Source organism: Bicyclus anynana, chromosome 20 (genome assembly GCF_947172395.1).
Source record: "Bicyclus anynana chromosome 20, ilBicAnyn1.1, whole genome shotgun sequence".
NCBI classification, from domain to species: Eukaryota; Metazoa; Arthropoda; class Insecta; order Lepidoptera; family Nymphalidae; genus Bicyclus; species Bicyclus anynana.
In genome coordinates, this window is record NC_069102.1 from 14,168,997 (window position 1) to 14,189,444 (window position 20,448).

The window sequence follows — 20,448 nt, forward strand, 5'->3', positions numbered from 1 at the left end:
TTTTGTGATTTGTCCAAAGCATTCGATTGTGTTGACCATAACATTCTTTTACTTAAGTTAAGCCACTATGGCATAAAAAGTGTTGCACTTGATCTCATCGCCTCTTATCTTAGTGATAGAACACAAAAGGTATGCATAAATGATTCAAAGTCTCGCGGTTTTTCTAACACAATGGGCGTCCCACAGGGTTCAATTCTGGGTCCTTTTCTATTCCTAGTGTACATAAACGATTTACCACACCATGTTAGCGGCATCTGTGAGATAGTACTGTTTGCTGACGACACATCCCTAATTTTTAAGAGTGACAGAAGTAAAGATAATTCCGACGATGTAAACCGTGCCATATCGCATGTGTCGCATTGGTTCACTGTTAACAACTTACTTTTAAATGCAAAGAAAACTAAATGTATTGAGTTTTCATTACCAAATGTTATAAAATTAGATAAGTCTATAATGATCAATGGTGAAACACTAGAAATAGAGAATTCCACAGTTTTCCTGGGAGTGACCTTGGATTCTAAACTTCAGTGGGGTGCTCATATAGAAAAACTGTCAGGTAAACTCAGCTCAGCTGCTTTTGCAGTGAGAAAAATAAGACAGTTTACTGATGTTGATACAGCTAGACTTGTTTATTTTGCGTACTTTCACAGCGTAATGTCTTACGGTATTTTGTTGTGGGGCAAGGCTGCTGATATACATTCTATATTTGTACTTCAAAAAAGAGCAATTCGAGCAATATATCAACTAAAATCACGCGAGTCCCTTCGTCAAAAGTTTAAAGAAATAGGCATTTTAACAGTAGCCTGTCAGTATATATATAACAGTATAGTTTATGTAAGACAAAATATTAATTTGTACAAACGAAAAGGAGATCTAAACCCACGTCTTACTAGACACGGGCATAAGTTAGTTATTTCTGCATATCGTCTCCAAAGAGTTAAAAAATCTTTTGTGGGTTTGGGTGTACTCTTCTATAACAAGATCCCCAAGACTGTGATGGACTTGCCAATGCACAACTTTAAGCAATGTGTTAAAAAACATTTACTTAGTCGAGGTTACTACACTATTGATGAGTTCCTTAACGACAAAGGTGCTTGGAGGCCATTGGATCAGCTTCCACCTTCACACAGGAAATAAAACTATAAGAAATTGTAATTTAATTGTTATCAAATGTAAATTGTAATACTGTATGACTTTTTTCAAAAGAGCAACTGTTGAGTTTCTTGCCGGTATCTTCTCAGCAGAACCTGCCTTCCGAACCGGTGGTAGAATCTTTACAAATAGTCAACTGACGTGTCAAAAGTGCTTGTAAACTGAGCCTACTTGAAATAAATGAATTTTGAATTTTGAATTTTGAATTTTTGGAGAGTTAAGGAAACTCCTCGACGGTTCACAGTAGCTACCTTGTGTTTGGACTTGATAAATTTGTATTGATGAGAACTTTCCACCTAAATGGGTTGTGACTGTATTAGATGTCTGGTGATGAAGATGAAGGAGAGTTAAGGAAACTCCTCGACGGTTCACAGTAGCTACCTTGTGTTTGGACTTGATAAATTTTATATTGATGAGAACTTTCCACCCATATGGATTGTGACTGCATAGGGGGTCTGGTGATGAAGACGGAGGACAGTCAGTTCACACTCAGTAGGTGTGCTAACACAAAAAATTAAACAATAAATATTTTAATAAAAAAAATTCAACTATGTGCTACCTTCTGATCAGTTTGAAGGCGGTGCCAATCCAGTGTCATGTTTTAATTAAAGCCGTTTCTGAATGAACCACAGAAATTGTGTAATTTAAACGGCTTGAATTAAAACATCACTGGCTTGGCACCGCCTTCAAACTGATCAGAAGGTAGCACATAGGTAAGTTGTTATTTTTTGCTTTTTAGTTTAGGTTAATTTTTGAGTTGGAAGTCGGTTGAATTTTTTTTATTAAAATTTTCTGATCCAGCAATCATAATATTCAAGTCGTATTTGTGTATTGTTTTCTTTATTCTTAATTTAAAAATTTTGCAAGTGGTTGAAGAATCGGTTTATCGGTTTTTTAATAATTTTTGATCGTGCTATATAATTACAAACATTCGGGAGCACTCGCGCCGCGATTGGTTAAGCTCGGTTTAGGATGAGTTTACTGCGAGCAAAAAGTGCCACATTGTCGCTTCCATGCTCACAGTGAGGTCGTGTCAATGTTTGTTCCATATCATCATTACTTATTTGTTTCGTTTGCAATTGTTAGTCTTGTTATTTATTTGTTGTTTGGTTGTTATATTATTGCTGATTGCTGAGTAGTGTATGACTAACAATAATATAACTAACCGAAAATTCCGACTTTCAGATGGGTGGATTTTAGGTTGAATTTCATATGGATTGATTTATTTATTAGGTATATTAAAAATATAAAAAAAAAAAATATTATGAAAAAATACAATCGACTTCAAAATGTTAACGTACCCACGAAACTAAAAAGGGAAAGATAACATTATTATATTTTCTACTTATTGATCATTTTGAAGTCGCTGCCAAGCCCGTCTGATGTTGACTTAAGTCGTTACTGAAAAAAACACATGACAGACAAAAATAATGTCTGAGAAACAAAAATCTTTACGATAGGGTACACCTTGAATTAATAGATTGAATACACTGGCTTGGCAGAAAATATAATAATATTAATTTTCCCTTTTTTAATTTCGTGGGTACGTTAATATTTTGAAGTCGGTTGTATATATTTTTTTAAATTATTATTTGTTTTTTCTCAATTAGGTCCTTCAACTATTTTAAAATCAAAAATCTCCATTTAAAATTGCCACTGACTTTATGAAAAAATATTCGTATGCGGAAATAATGTCGCTGCTATGTCCAACGTTTTCATGTATGTAGATTTACTTCTTCTTCATGGAGTATAATATATTCTTTGGTGCTGTGTTAATAAAGATACACATTTATTTTATTTATAAGCCACAAAGGACACAAATATTAAAATTAAAAAATATGTACATAATTATCGACAAGTTATAATTTCATGTATCTTTCCCGTCTCTTCAATTCATAGACAATCTAGCATTACGAAATGTCAAATTGGTAACATTTTCGTTAATCTGTAGAAATAAAACTTGTTGTGATTTCGTTTTTAGTGAAATAAATGTGATATAATAGTTAATTACAAGCAGTTTTTATGTAATTCGCGGTGTGCGCGTTAAATGAAGTGATGTGTATATAAATGATTTAGTTTAAACGGACGGTTTGTGAGAAATATGTGAATGTCGTGACGACGGATCTTTGTTTACCTTTTTTGCCATGTAAGGAAAAAAATAGTATAGATAGAAATATTATCAGATGTTAGAAAATGCATCAGTCTTTCTTGTCTATTTTAGTAAAATAAACGGTAGGTGCAACGTTAATTTATTAATGTACTAGCGAAACCCAGCTAAAACTTTCAAGCTATAAGTTAACTTGTTCTTTTTTTCTAAAGAATTGTCAATAAAATGATAGGTAAATATGTTCGTCATATATTGATATGACGATGAATATGCACTGTATGCCATAGGAGTATGTCTTTTGTAGGGACTTCAAACACCACGCTCCTGAACTGCCTGATACTTGCTTCGTCATTAGATTTGAATAATCCTCAGAAATAGGGAAAGAAATAGGGAGGGTTGATTAAGACTGGACTTTGTGTGGACAAGACAAGCTAATGTCAAGACTGTTTAATTTAGTTTCGTCCGACAGTCGCAAGTCTGCGTTACTCAAAGCATAAACACAGGAAATCGTACAGCCGCGACGTCGTAAACCCGCTTACGTTTATAAATCCCGCCTCAGTCGCCGCTCATATCGCCCATCGGTTGCGATTGACTCCTCAATTTCTACTCGTGTGCGAAACGGTCCCTTTATTCTGTTTGACAGTTAAATCAAACGTTTAGAATTCAGTGCAGACTGGCGACAATAAATCGCGTTTTGTTTTTTAAATTAAAATAATAATTAGGTATATCTTTGTCGTTTATTTGTACGTTCTTTATTGATTTTTAAGAGATAATGGTTTAACTAATTTATGGTGTATTTTTTGGTTAAAGTATAACTATACTAGAAGTGTCAGTGCACGTGTTAACAAATGGCAGTTAAAAAGGTATCTGCATTATGCATATTATTCTTCTTGACTTGAACTGTGAAGCGACAACAGTAGTGTATTACAATACGATGTTTTAAAAGACATACTATATGACCTCTACTTCCGATTCCGGAGGGTCTAGATTCGAATCCGGTCCGGGGCATGCACCTCCAACTTCAGTTGTGTGCATTTTAAGATATTAAATATCACGTGTCTCAAACGGCGAAGGATAAACATCGTGAGGAAACCTGCATACCAGAGAATTTTCTTAAATCTCTGCGTGTGTGAAGTCTGCCAATCCGCATTGTGCCAGCGTGGTGGACTATTGGCCTAACCCCTCTCATTCTAAGAGGAGACTCCAGTTCAGCAGTTTGCCGAATTTAGTGAGCATATTTTAAACAGCTCACTAAAGAGAACTTCTTCACTAATGCGGGTTAGGGGTCCTTCAAAACTAACACTTTTAATATTTTTGTGTTACTATTTACAGCCACCGCCCATCCCGGGCATGCGCCCGCCGCTGGGCTCCCCGGGCGGGCCGGTGCCTGCCCCCAAGTCGTCCATGGGGTTCGTGATGCCCATCTACACCATATGCATCATTGTGTTCTTCGTCTACACTCTGAGTAAGGTACGCAGATCGGCTAAGTTTAAGCAGTATCTTTATTTCCTTACTACTATTATAGATACTATTATTATAGAGAGGTAAAGTTTGTGGTGTGTACGACATAATCTCTGGGTCTATTGATTTTTTTTTTTTGTTTTTTTTTTACCAATAAAAAGCCACATTGTTTTTGAAGTGTCATAGGCATTTTGGGCTCTTCTCGGACCAAGGCGCGTTTGAAACCCTCGTAACTTTAATTTTAAGTTTTCGAATAATTATTATCACCATTATCTTAATTTTAATATTATTACCTGACGTTTCGAAAGAGCTTGTAAACTAAGCCTATTTAAAACACACAAGAAATCGTACAGCCGCGTAATGAATTTTGACTTTGACTTTGACTTTATATTTTATTCCGGGCGTCCGCTAGTGTTAGAATAAATTTAAGTAATACATTGATGATTGGTATTGGATAGCACTTAATCTTTAGGCACAAAATGAAAAAGTTGAAATAAATGATATTTGTGATAGTTAAAAGATATTTTAAAAGAGAAACAGTTGAAATTCTCAGTAGAATCTGCTTAGCATATCCGAGCAATAGCAGAGTCACTACAAACATAAACTTCACAATTGCTCGATATAGACTTAGAGCTGATGACACATTGAGGCGACTTGGGATTGGTTATCTTCCAAACAAATCTACCTTGCAAACACGGTCTAAACTCCATATTGGCTTACCGTAACTTACCTAACTATTGTAAGGGCAAGAACTGACAAACTAATAGCTTTTATAATGTAAAAAAGATCTTGGCATCACAGGATTTCACCACAGAATACATAATAATAGTACAAGTCCGTAAGCCTCCTCAAAATAAACCTGTTTATTTAAGTTATCTGTATCATCCATATGAGTTGTTAGGTTATCTTTCACTGCTGTTGAATGTCTTTTTAGATATTGTTCAAGCGGACCGGACCGTACGAGCCAGTCGCCCCCGACCCGCAGTTCAGGAGACGGGTGTTCCGGGACGACTCCAGGACATCGCCTGACAAACTGGGTAAGTTCCCAATAACTTTGCATTATGATAATAATGTCTTCAACCCTATTACACAAACGTAAGCAACGACCTTTGAAAAATCTATATCTGTTGAGTCAAAAGTCAAAAACAACTTGTGTCCAAATAAACAATATTTTAAAACCTTTTTTTATGAATTTCAAGTATTTTTGAAAATTAGGAACACGACAATACCGGTCTGATAGACCGGTATTGTCGTATTCCGTTCGTGTAAAAATCTGTTTCCATTTGAATTAACTCAATATTTTGGATCTAAATCTCAGGGCATCAACTTAAGCAAGGAAGGAAGGAAGTTGTTTCAACGGGTCCTGGGACATTAAATCCATAAAGTCCACAAGCTATTAAATCCATAGCAATTCCATAATGTTTCGACATTTCGTACCCTGAGGGCCATTAGGCTTATTGTAGTATTGTTTCGTACAGCGATTTTGGACGTCATCGACCATTTCATTTACTCTATTCATACCATTTACTGAGGTAACATTACTTAACATTGGCGTAACATGCAAGCCCTTAGGTCAAAGTAGGTATAGCAAATCAATTGTTAGGAAAAATACAGCCGCAAAACATTTTTTTATAATTCATGACTTAACTTTATATTTCCTAATGGGTTATTTAATTTACACGTGTTCTAACGCAGACTTGACTAAGTAAATTAATAATGTAATTTATTTTAACGCATGCAGGACACAAAGAAGCTGATGCGAGTGAGTGGTATTTGTTGTTATTTTTATTTTCTCTATATAGGCATTCGACAGAAACAGGAAAACGTTAATTAACGCCGCACTGGTTCTAATTAAAAAAACATTGAATCGAGCGAACTTGATAAGCTTGTACTACTACGATAGTGCGTTTCGTTTGTTCGATGTTTCTATATAACTAATATTATTTATATTATTTGATTTGCTTCAAAGTAGAAGTCAACGAGTCCCAAAAATTATGTCCAAACCAAATATTTGGTCAAATTGATAGTAAACAATGATGTAGAACTATTAGTACAAGAACTTAACAAAATAAAAATTCCAGCTCCATTAGTAACAGTCTGCTAAAATATTACGTAATCATTCTATTGTCTTATTGATGCAGGAACGTGGTAGAATTTTAATATCTTGCAAAATTAGCTGGAACTTTTCTTCACATCTCGATCCCATAATCCAAAATCCTGGTGAATTAGTTCTGTCCTCAGTGTAACTTTTAAATGAACAAACCTGAAAATGTTAGTTATGACGAACACTGGATTGTTGAAGTATGATGTTATGCAATCCATGAAAATGACACATTTATGTTAATGATATGACATTTGTTTATTTGGAAACTTACGATGAGGACATTTTACATCATCCGTCAGAGGCACCTGACCTCTATATCTACAAAATGTATATAGATGTGACATCTATTTCCACACAATATAGGTCATTATATAGATGCACAGTTTTACTGAACGCTGTGCTAATGTCTAGGGGACGCCGAGCTGGCGGCGTTACGCAGCAAGCTCGCGGAGACAGAGCGCGCGTTGCAAAGGATTGTGGGGCAACTCGCGCAGCGCGATGCGGTACCTTGCCATCGATCCGATATACCTCTATATACAGCTTTCCAAAAAAGATTTTGCGAAACGCCTTACCATTCTTGTGGCTGCTTACTTTTACTCTCCCGATCCCATTACTTCTTCATTAAGGAAACTCAGAAAGCTGGTAATACTCCTTTCCAATACACTCTGTGTCTAGAGATCTTATATTGATATTTAACGTCTTTTCTGGTCGTGGACCTTGTCCACAGTCACAGTAGCATCCTCAATGACCCCAGTCTAATAATCCACACTAAGTTCAGAATCTCACGATAAATGTCTTAACAATACACAATACGAGCTTTTAAGCAAGTTACAAGAATTTTGTTTTGTAGTTTTTTTCTACAGGGTTTATCTCAACTTTATCTAAGCTTTTATCTGTTCATGCTGTCTGGGTTTTTATTTATTGCAACAAATTTATCTTAGGAACTAGACATTAATTAGCTTGAAATAGTAGAGGTGTATCGGATCGTAGTAGTCACAGATTTCTCCTCTTTTGAGACTAGAGCGTGAAGAGGAGAGTCCATCATGTTAATGGCATCGTTTGATTTTACCAGTAGATGGAGTACTTGCGTGTTATCCTAAGGTGTTTTAATATCTACGCTTGCGGCATGGTGACGGTTCTTATTAGATTTTTGAATATTGGGAATATTACATCAACAATTAAATGATTTCTTCTCAAACGCAGCTTGCACCAAATGTCACAAATATTGGTGTTAAGTATCACTACAGTTAGCACTATAGACTTTTGTTTGCTGCTGCGAAATGCTGTTTTCAATAATGCGTAATTACGGAAAATTATTTAGTTATTCGACTTTCTTGCAGAAGTCGTGAAGAAGTTTTGTCTCCTTTTGAATGGCAAAATCATATAGATATTCTAATCAGGAAATCGAAATATGCATATTCTCAAGTCTATACATCTCATGATTTCTATTACTAAATGTATTGTTTGTGTAATATTCCCAAAACGTTTTTAATTCAAATACTTATTTTATTTTATGTATTGTAGATGGCTAGAAATGTTTGAGTATTAAGAATGTCCCCTTCGTTAGAAAGCGCCAGAGACCCCATAATATTTATTACTCGTTGAATGCCGGGATGTGACCCGTTATACCAAAGCTGACATCAATATCTATTTATACCCAAATAATAAACGATAATTTTATTTTAATATACATGCAATGCGTAAGTAATTAAAATGCATTATTAAAACAGAAATAATGCCAGAGCCGTTACTCGATAATCATAAAAATAAAAGTTAATTGGATACCTACTTCCGTTAGTAACTTTTTATCTAACTTAGTGCGTTATCAACCGACTTAATAAAAACGACGATATTAACAATTTGACGTAGTATACGACGATATTATATACTTTTTGAAACTTGGTGACTTTAAGTTTAATAATGATGTATGGTGATAGAGGATCTCCTCGGTGTACCACCAACATTCAATTCAATGCAATATTACACTTTACGTTTTATTTCACAAATTCTACCCGGAATTGTTTTTATAATTTCTGTCTGTTACTGTCTTATAGGATATGTTTAACGATTTCAAATAAAGCTGAAGTATTAGTAGTAGTATAGTTAATATCTTAGGGATACTGTCGAAGTCAGTTAGTCAGAGTAACCTGATTTAGATAATATAATGATAAGCCGACCATACAAACTCGTATTGGCGGGTGTCCAAACTGCATCGATCGTTGAACAAGCTATTTTAGTCTTTACGTCCTTCGTTGCTGCTTGTCGGTGAAAGTTTATTTTTGTATGATTTAATTTTGTTATCATTAAAAATCAAGTATTAAAAATTACTGAAATTACGTTATTATTTTCGTGATGGTCAAACATTGAAGCTACAATTTATAATTTTACTACATTTGTCTCTACTATTCTGTATTATGTCGACAAAGACTTGGGTGAAGATATTGTTGATTATCATAGGATATTTAAATCAGATTATGAAATAACATTGGTTTGTTTACAGCTCAATCTATTAGAATATGTATTTTCAATGATAATAATTTTAGATAACGCAGACGTATTCATTAATATGTAATGCGCAAAAATTGTACATTTCATATTTTCAGTTAGCTGGAATAATTTGATGAGAGGAATTGACCAAGGACTTTTGATAACCTACATGACTAATATTTTTTCCTAGATGTAACAAATATCTCACACTCCGTTAGTTGAAGTTAACTCTAGAATGATGAAGATTAATAAATATGTATAGTTAAAGAATGAATGTCACTAATATTAATTCTCTATAAAAAGGAATAATAAATGAAAACGTTTGTTTAAATAAAATGTTAAATTGTAAATATATAATATTGTATTATATGATTAAAATCACAATGATAATGACAAAATGTTATTTGTGATTATGTTATTTGTTGCATATTTTTACAATAACACTAATGTAGAGTACTTCTCAAATTTCCTCTGCTCCTTAGCTCCTTTGTTTAATATGATAAAGTATGTGTGTAAGATTATTTGAAAAATATCGCTTTAGTTAATACATTATATTTAAATATAGTAAATATTGATGGTGTAGATTTACAGACGATAATAGTTTTTCAATTAAAAATTCATTAAAAATTGCATACTTTTAGGAATTCATTTTAAATATTATCACTAAATTATCATTATTTGTATAATACAAAAAAGAATTTAGTTGAAAATTGCAACTTTTTATGTCACAAGTTGAGCGCTTACGCCTCTCTATCGCTTGTATCGCGCTCTCGCTTGCACGCTCAGCTCAGGCGGGACGAGACACTTTTTCGTGCGTGCAGACGGTGTTCCTCGATTTATAAGACGTTATCACGTCAATTAATGTGAAATTGTCGGCCGACAGTTGTGTCGGCCATATCGGGCCTGGTAGCGGAGGTCACGCAGCAGATGGAGGCGGGCCACCATCACACACAGCAGCGACAGGTTCTTGCATGACGCCATCTTTGATTCCTTTCGACGTTGCTTCTCCTTTGTTCGTTGATTTTAGACCGTTCATTGGAAACAATCACTATACATATATCTAATATGAAACAGAAATACAGAGTCAGAAATACAAAATCAGAATCAGACAGAAATTGTTACTTTAAGTTTAAAGACAAGTCACCCACATAAGTTCTCAAATTATCGATTATCAATTATGATGTCAGTAAAGAAAACTAATATTTTTAATCACAGTCAATACAAATTAAAAGTGATACTTACATACATTTGAGATGGAATTTTATTTTGTTTTCTTTATTTGTATTGTGTGACTTTCAATATTCACAAAATTATTTTTACCCTGGTACATTTCTTTCTAATATTATTTTTTTTGCATCGCGCTTTTGAGTCTTTTGCAAATTTCTTTTAACGTAAGCCTGATTTTATTTTGTCAGTAATTAATTTCATTTAAGATTTGTCATCTACATATTTACCATCTACAAAAGGGAAACTTTACTGCCCCAATTTTAATGTAATAAGAGCATACATTCATATACATTACATGTTGTAATTCTAATACAATATTAATATTTTCACCATAAATTATTTCTTAAAATAATATTTTATTTTTGTCCATCTTAATAATTTATTTCTTGAATCTATTTTGGCTTCATGAATCTATTTGAGTTATTGTGTTGTTTGTTTTGTTGTGTTCAGTTGTATCTGCCATGTTCATTGTTGTTTCATTTTGTTGTGTTTCGTTGACTCCGCTACATTCATCTGTCTGCTTGATCCGACCTACCTGGTTAACCTACTACTAAAATATCAACTGTATATTTAACGGCACATTAAATTTCGTGACACTTTACATCTTCTTTTTCAAAAATAACAAATACCCTTTAGCAATTGTATGTAGGTGTCTCAAATACGATTATCAAACTAAAACCAGTATCCATTTCTATCAATAACACCAATTATTTTAGTTTTTCTAGTCGGTAACACTGCGTGAATTTTCTGATTATTTTTAGCCTTAGTTTTGCAATTGTGAACTTTTTTGAGATAGATGTAGTTTTGTTTTTATTTATTGTTTTCGATAATATTGGCATATAAGACAAATACCTACTTTATATACCACAGGCATTTTAAGTTCGATTTTAATAGTTTGATATGAGTATGTCAATTTAGTACGCTTAATATAAAATTGCATATTTTTTTAGTGTTATAGAAGTTTAGAATATGTTTTCTTTGTTTTGCACAATATTTTAAGTAGCTTGTTTAATAAAGTTTTTATACAAAAATTAACATGAGATACTTTAGTTAATTTTTCAAGCTAAATCTAATGCCTGATGCTTGGTGTCTCACTATTGATATCGGGAGCTCTCGTATTAATTTATTATTAATTAGAATTTGCTCAAGTAAAATTTAATTGAAAAATAATTTGTTTTTAACGTTTAAATTAGATCTACATACAAAGTAAGCGGGATATATAAGGCTTTATTGAGAAAGATATCAAAATGAGATGTAAGATCTAAGATCAGACAGTAGTTTTTGAAGTCAATATGAAGCACAAGGTTCCATATTTGTAATTTAACATAATTCTGTACATTTTTTTTAATTATAGGAAGCGCTGGATAACGCTCGCCCATACACCAATGGTACTGTCATACACAGCGGCGTCGTACAAATAGTCGCTACCGAATACAGGGATAAGACTCCCGAACCCCAAAAAGAGAAAGAATCCACTCCAGAAATAAAAGAAATCATTCCTGAGCCCGAAGTTATAGCACTAGACGCTGATAAAGATGTAAGAGATGAAACTTTAGAAATAATAGAAAAAGAAGTGTTACAAAAACAACCAAGTCCTGAACCAGAAATACCTTCTATAGATACACCAAAAGAAATTGAAGATTTTGAACAAGTTAATGAAAGCGTACAACAAATTACAAACGACTTAGTAGATATAGATGTAAAAGAACCTATTGCAGAAGAATTAGCAGATGAAAAGGCAAATTTAGATGAAGTTAATGCAGAACTTGCGTCATCAATACCAGAACAAGAAATTAACAATCAAGAAGAAGAATTGAAGGCAGATGAAAAGGCAAATGTAGATGAAGTAAGAGAACAACCTGACTCACTAATTCTAGAACAAAAAGTTAATAACCAAGAAGAAGAAAATGTAATAGATAGTAAAGTTACTGAAGAAATTGAACAGGGAAATACTGATTTTACAAAATCAGAGGAGTTTTTAAAAGAAGAGAGGAAAGACAGAGAGGAACAAGAGTTGTCAACTGAAGATTTATTAGAAGAAGCTATAAAAGACTTGCCTGAAGAAATGGTGGTGGATGATAAAGAAAACCAAAGCGTCAAGGTACGTTATTTATTTACCTGTTTTGATATCAGAAACGCCGCGCACAGTTTCCGTTTAAGAGTTATTTAGTAAGAATAAGATACGAAATGCATTTTAATAAAAACATCAAGGGTTAGCAGCGCATATTTTAATTAAAATTAGCTCGCGACGGTTAATAAAAGGCTCGCGCTTGATAACTATCTTATTGTATGTGTTGATGTGGCCTAATAAAGTTGAATAGGCTTACCAAAGAGTATGCATTCAATCGTGTCTTAAAGATGCCCAGTTTGTAATTGTAAGGATCAAAAAACACAGATTAAATCTTGAATCATACCCTTTATTGAAGCAGGTGTTGTCAATTGTGTACGATTTGGGCTTGATTTAGTTAAAAATATTGTGCAAGCCGCTAGATCAAAGAAGCGTACAATATGTGTAGGTGGTGGGCATGGAGGTGACGGCGCACGCAGCAGACGGCGGGTCCTGCAGACCCGAGCCGCCCAAAGCGCCGCCGCAGACTAAAACGGTAAGGGTCCCTTAAGATTATAATGTATTCCATAAGGATTTAATTTCAGGAGAATTATTTGTAATATTTAATTACAATTAAGCCTTGATAGCTACATGCCGAATATAGAACACACATGAAAATCAAGGGTGGATGTGGTCACGACCCTTATATATGAGGAACACGACTGAAGGAGGTGGAGCTCCATAGTTTTGTACTAGCACAAATTCGCTTTGTTTTATTTTATGTTACTATAATTAAAAATGCTGTCTATTCTCAAGGGATAGAAAATAAAAAAAATAACTACTTTTGTGCCCTACATTGATATTAACTTGTGTCTAGTGTGACTACATCATCATTAACAGCCGATACAACGACATAGGCCTCTTGCATAGCCCAAACACCACGGTTTCGAGCCGACACCATTTAACCCGCTTGATGTCTTCAGTCCACCCAGTGGGGGGTCGACTAACACTGCGCCTCTGCTGGAGATTCTTACCACCCCTTGCTCCGCTGTTATCGTGACCACAGACAGAGCCAGGAATAGCGGGGCCATAGACCGACCTAGGGATCGGGGACTAGGGGCTATTGTTGTGTTGTAGTATACACAGCAAGGTAATGCCCATAAATGACCACGCTGGGCATGCGGGATGGTCATTCGCAGGCCTAGAGTTTTTGCACCGGTGTGGCTGCTGCCCGACACCGGTCTGTGATACTAGTCGAATTGAAATAGTATACCGCCATTTATCGGTTAAAAGGGTAGGGACTAAGATGGTAATAATAAGGAGTGAATCATTATGGGGAAGTCTGAAAATGACACCATTGACGGAAAAGTTGAGGAGTACAAGGTGAAAATGATGAAACTGCAAGTGGAAGGACACAAGTGGGGAGGAAGGCCAATGGATGAGATTGATATATTTTACCTACCCCATTTAAGTGGGGTATTTCTCTCACATAGCTCAGCTCAGTAATGGTCAGTCAGGCTTATAGTTCGAAGAGCCGATGGACGTTAGGGTCCCAAGGTGTTGGAATGGCGACTCCGTACCGGAAAGCGCACTATATGGACCGAGGACATCAAGCGGGTTACAGGGAGTTGCTAGATGCTGGCGGCTCGAGACTGTTTTGTTTAGAAGTGCATGCAAGAGGCCTATGTCTAGCAGTCCATCGGCTGATGATGATGATGATGACGATTTAAGTGGGATAAGGTAAAGGTGATTAGGTATATTGACTTTTTGTAACGGACTTTACAGCACGAAGCGGAGGAGGTGCAGTCCATATTCCTGCAGACGGAGATCCCGCAGCAGTCGCGAGTGCTGGTGGCGGACTTCGCGCAGGAGAGGCCTCAGCCGGAGCCGCGCACCAGCTCGCCCGTGAGTACACCGGGCGGCAGACTGGTGGGTGTAGCACGCAGCACGCAGCGGAGGAGGTGCAGTCCATATTCCTGCAGACGGAGATCCCGCAGCAGTCGCGAGTGCTGGTCGACTGCTGAAATGTGACCAAGTGAAGAGAAGTAGGCTAAGTCCAATGGCACAGTTGTCCCAGTTCCATCTCTGTCGTACCAACGCAATGAAAGATATAGTGGTATTTCCGGTTGCGCTGCCATTGGTTGAAGTTTGTCTGTTTGTCTGCTCTAGATTATCTCGTTGATCGCATGTTAGTGTCACTGCAGACCTGAGCCCAGCAGTAGACCTCCATCGGATGGTAATGATACATTGTAATTAAATACTGAAGACATCACTGCCTTTAGTATTTAATGACCAAAACGCAAAAAAGGGATGAAGCGATTTCAATCTAGATTTAATTCTATTAAAGTTAAGTTCTGTGCGAGTGTTCTTAAACATGTTTGATGAAAATCTGTTGAGACGTTTAAAAGTTCTGAACTTCGTTTGATGAAAAATAGAATGGTGGCAAAATTGGGACATGGAAATCCTATTGTTTGTAATAAAATTAAACAATTTTCTTTGATTTGGCTCACATTTTGCGACATTTAAACATTTTTGTTTTGATACAATGCCACATAACTTCATTCTATAGCTTGGCAATTTAGTTTGTAACACTCCCGATGGCCGCGTAGGAGGTTGGTTGGTGGGTTTGTGTAGCGATGAATGAACACCCGCACAGTCTTTCCCTCCGTCACCCGCATATCATTGGAGGGTCATCAACGAACTTGCCAGATTATAGTTAATTTCATGACCTTCGGAGGTTATCTAAATTTATAATTTATATCATTTATATTTGCAGCTGGTGGTGAGCGGCAAGATCACCCTGTCGCTGATACAGGACGCGCCGCGAGACACGCCCGAGCGCGACCCCGGTAACGTTGTGATGTCTAATACATCTATACTAATATATAAAGCTGAACAGTTTGTTTGTTTGTTCTCTCAGGAACTACTGGTCCGATTTGAAAAATTCTTTCAGTGTTAGATTCAGCCCATTTATCGGGGAAGACATAGGCTATATAGTACCCCGTACTCCTACGGGAACGAGAACCACGCGGGTGAAACCGTGTGGCGTGAGCTAGTACTAATAATAGGTAATAATAATAATAATACGACTTGTGCTCGTTCTTGTGCTGCACATAGTGCACAGCACAAGAATAAAAACTAATATAAAAAGAGGAAAGATTTGATTGTTTGCATTGAATTTTCTCTTAAACTATTGTACCGATTTTTGGTCTGGACCGAGAAAATAATTGTCTTAGTTGGTAGTACCCTTGACTTTGTTCCCCTTAGACCTCTTTTATCCGGTCCTGTCGTAAAATCCGTTCTTAACGGACGTCTACTAACTAAACACTACCTCCCTGCCAAATAAAAGTAGAATAAACTTCCCAGTAAGCCCGTTTCAATCTTACGCTGTATCGTCACTTAACATCAGATGAGATTGTAGTCAAGGGCTAACGTGTCATCGAATACAAGAAAACATATTCTTATTGACTCTTCATTGTTATTATTTACACATTAAGGCTTTAACTTGAACTTGAAAATCATAGAATTAACAATGATCCAGAAGAGTCTTTACAAGCAGCGTGATGAAGCCGGTGAAACCCATAAAATAGTCACCTGTCTCCTGGAAATTCGCACAGAATTTTTTTTCATAATTTGTATTTCAAAATTTAACACTAACATATATTATTGAAATTACGTAATTAACGATTACGTAATTTCAATAATATTAAAATTAGTGATGCGACGCTTCGTGTCGTACTGACTCGAGAATGTATTCGTTTTTGAATTTTGTATTTGGAGCGGCTACGACACTATAGTGTCTATATTATTATTCTAAATATGATGTGTTGAAAATTGACTTGTTCCATTCCAGAGTCCACGGTGGATGACTTCACGACGGCCAGCGCGTTCACACAACCGGCAGAAGTATGTTATTTATTTGTTACATTGTTTGGAAATTAATGTAAACTTTCAAGCCCTATTTCACCACTTTTAAAAATTTTTGAACATTTCGTATTTTTTTAAGATTTATGAACAAATTTTTAAAACTGTAACTCTAAAAATGAAGGACTTTCCATACAAACTTTCAACCCCTATTTCACCCCCTTCTTATTTTATTTTCGCAATAAAAAGTATCCTATAACCTTCTCAGTATTATGGTCTTAAACTGTGCCAAGTTTCATTTGAATTCGTTCAGTAGTTTCAGCGTGATGTCCGAATAACAAAAAACACGGACAGACAGACAAAAAATCAAAAAAAAATATTTTTAGCTTCAGTATCGATTATATTATAATGTCCCCGAACAAAAATTTTCAAAATAATTTAAATGTACAGAATTCGTATTATACATATAAATTCTAGATGGCGCTGTCGTCCGTTATGCCACGCTAACGTTTGTTGTTACAAATGTTATAAGTAAAATCTTGAATTGCGAATAAATGTATAGAATTCGACCATTTTTATTATTATAAGTATAGATAGATAGATTATTTTGAAACGTCAAGTTATGTCTTGATTTAATTAATGGTGGTAAGTCAAGTCGAAAACTTAAAATTAAAAAACGAGGGTTCCAAACGCTCCTTGGTGCGAGAGGTTTTAGGTCGGGGGTCTTAAATTATTTTAACCTTTTTCAATTATGTTCAACCGTCAAAATTTGATTTTCTAATGTTTCTAGAAAGAGGAAGATATAGAAGAGTCCGACGAGGAAATTGAAATTGAAGAGGAAATAGAGATAGAAGAGATCGAGGAGGAAGAAGAGGAGGAGAAAAAAGACGCGCAAAAATAAACAGTGAACTGATAGTATTAGAACTAACAATGGTATATAGGAGCTAGTGGTTCGGTTACGTCACTTTGTTGAGTCATTGCGATTGTCGCTATCATTATGATTGTGACCAATTGAATAGATTAAGAATTAAGCCGGATTTAAAATTTTCCGAAAATTAAGTAAACACGTAATTTATCTCTACACAAATCTTATTATGAAGAGGATGAATTTGTTTGTTTGTAGTGAATATGCTCCGAAACTGATAGACCAATAACAAAAAATATTTCACCAGTGGAAAGCTATATTATCAGCGAGTAGCATGGGTTATATTACTACGCTGATAAAATCACAGGTGATTCACTAGATAAGAGACTAGGAATCGAATATTGGACTAATTACAAACTAAATTTTGCTGTTAAAAAACTGTTTCTGACCATTGACGCTTTATTTTCAAACGGCAAATGAGATTTTTCCAAATTCTGTTGATTATGCAATTCTGTTTGTCTCATTTTTCCCCTCAAACTATTGCTAGCTTCTGTATTATATTAATTAGGAATAAATTGTTTCAAATTAATCCTACTTTAAGGTTTAAATTTGATACATTTCGTAAGGTGACAAGGTAATGCTTTTTTTTTTCATTTTTGACAAATTCTCAGTGAGATTCTCAATCTTTTCTAGCATGAAGTGACTCTTAAAGTAATCTCAATTTTAGAAAAAAAGGATGGTCGTTTTGATAATCATATTGTTTCTTGCACATAATGTGGTAAAACTTTTTTTATATTATTATATCTTTTGATTGGGGACCATCCATATGTCGTGACGTCACAATTATTCCATGATTGGTTTTAGCTTTTTGCTGCAATTCTAATTCTTTAAAGGCATGTTAGTAGACAAAGCTTGTATAATTTCTCTATAACTTGAGAGTTGTAACTTAGTCAATGGATGCCCCTTGTAATGTTAAAAACACAAGTATACAAAAAATGTTTAGAATTAATTATTAGTAAATAATTAGATGTATTAATTACCACAACACATAATAAATTCGTACTTTTTATATTAAATGTGAATTGACTGTGAGTCAAAATGGTAGTGAATTGTAAGTTATAACTAAACTAAAGCTATACGAGGAGTACTGTTTACTAACAAACAAATTAGAAATGAGGGTAGAAAACGCATGTCATTTCATAACTTTTTTATTTTAAATTATGAATTGTTGTTTTGTAAAATATTATTAAAAATATAGTAACTATATCTAATTGTTTTAAGCTTATTAATCATATTTATTTTAATTAATTTAAGAACAAGTTAATTATAATTATTATTAGATTTGAAATGACTAGAGATTTATACCCTCATTTTAAATTTGTTTGTTGGTAAACAGTACTCCTCAAGTATGGCTTTAGTATAGTTATAATGTTAAATGCAAAAACTCATAAATAATGACATAGATTACCCTATTTAAGGGCACATCTATTAGTTTGAAATTTATTAAGTGTTCATAATAATGAGTTACAATATGACTTGTGTGCCAAATTTACTTCCAGCTTTTTGAATTTTGCATATAGACTTTGTGTAGATTTTTATAGATTGGTACATTTATCGAAGAAAAAAAAAACGCCAAATTATTTGAATTAAGTATACATTTGTACTGTAGCTTTTTTAATTTCAAACAGTAAGTAAATAATTTATAGCATAGGCTGTAACAAAATTTGTATTTATGATATATTTCTTATTATTTTATTTTAATACATTTGATAAGAAAAATTGTTTGTTAGTTTTTATAAAATATTGTCAAATATGAAGCCGCGCACATAGTCACACATTTTTAAATTTACACGCCATTCTAAATCGCGAGACTCCACGCCTCTCGACTTTTTAACCAACTTTCAAAAAGTAAGAGGTTCTATGTATAGTGGTTTGCAAAATGTTCATCTTTGTATATTTTAAATTACAGTCAAGTGGGCAAAGCAAAATGCTAAATCGAGAAAATACCTTAAATTAAAAAAAAACGTGTTACTTAAACTTTAATTTTAAATAATTCAAATGTATAAGATATTTCCCATAATCTAACATTGACATATTTGATGAGAATTAAAAAAAGAATTGAATCATCTAAACTATTGAAAATTTATGTTGTTTAAAGTTATGATATTTTCTCGGTATCTGTGACTGGTATAATAAATTACTCAAGTATAAACTTTGTTCTATTTGTGTTTTGCGTATTGAACCAAGTTGTGTTATTGGTTTCACTTGGTGTGTTTAAGTTCTGCATTTAAATTCTTTATTTTTCTTCTTCTTTCTGCCTTCTGCTTATTATATTTTTGCTTGTATTAAACTCATATATATTACAAGTAAAATAAATACTTTATTTGATTTATTTATAGTACTTAATTGTTATTAAAGGAATCCATCAACTTGTGAGTAAAGAAATAGCTTAACATTCCTTTTGTGAAGAAATAACAAAAATAATTATTTATATTTTATATTCTTTTTAAATTTATTTTTGTTGTTATAACACATAGATGGATGTCAACATTTATTTTATAGCATTTTGTTATAGTTGCTTATTAATTTTATAATAATTGTTTGATTAGTTTTAGTGAAGAATAAAATATGTTTAACACTGACATCATTATATTTATTTCCTAATCAACGATTCCTTGATTGAGAGCTGTGATAGCCCAGTGGATATGACCTCTCTGCCTTTGATTCCGGAGGGTGTGGGTTCGAATCCAGTCCGGGGCATGCACCTCCAACTTTTCAGTTGTGTGCATTTTAAGAAATTAAATATCACGTGTCTCAATCGGTGAAGGAAAACATCGTGAATTGTCTTAATTCTCTGCATGTGTGAAGTCTGCCAATCTGCATTGGGCCAGTGTGGTGGACTTTTGGCCTAACCCCTCTCATTCTGAGAGGAGACTCGAGCTCAGCAGTGAGCCGAATATGGGTTGATGACGACAATTGTTCTAGTGGGGATCAACGAACACTGTGCTTACTGGTGCAGGGTTGCCTGCACCTGGACCCTTTGTACACCACCATTCATTGGCTTTCTGAACTGTCTCTTTATAGGAGACACAAATATTTCTAACATACATAATATACCTTTGAAACCTCTTTGG

At 34.4% G+C, this 20,448-nt stretch overlaps 1 protein-coding gene across 10 annotated transcripts in view; it reads left to right on the forward strand.

Annotated features, from left to right (window-relative positions):
* The window catches only part of LOC112044854 (resistance to inhibitors of cholinesterase protein 3), a 42,074-nt gene extending 22,118 nt beyond the window's left edge, over positions 1-19,956 (forward strand). For 4 of the 10 annotated variants that reach the window (XM_052887820.1, XM_052887815.1, XM_052887821.1 and 1 more), the window contains 10 exons: positions 4,592-4,729; positions 5,655-5,757; positions 6,462-6,482; positions 7,236-7,327; positions 11,893-12,639; positions 13,055-13,141; positions 14,371-14,514; positions 15,362-15,434; positions 16,439-16,491; positions 17,240-19,956. In XM_052887820.1, coding sequence (XP_052743780.1) covers positions 4,592-4,729; positions 5,655-5,757; positions 6,462-6,482; positions 7,236-7,327; positions 11,893-12,639; positions 13,055-13,141; positions 14,371-14,514; positions 15,362-15,434; positions 16,439-16,491; positions 17,240-17,350 — 1,569 coding nt within the window. In that variant the 3' untranslated portion in view covers positions 17,351-19,956. Of the gene's footprint in view, positions 1-4,591; positions 4,730-5,654; positions 5,758-6,461; positions 6,483-7,235; positions 7,328-10,194; positions 10,275-11,892; positions 12,640-13,054; positions 13,142-14,370; positions 14,547-15,361; positions 15,435-16,438; positions 16,492-17,239 lie in introns of those variants that run through there. The other 6 variants (XM_052887816.1, XM_024080836.2, XR_008251887.1 and 3 more) reach the window with 6 other exon arrangements.
* Positions 19,957-20,448: the final 492 nt, after the last annotated feature.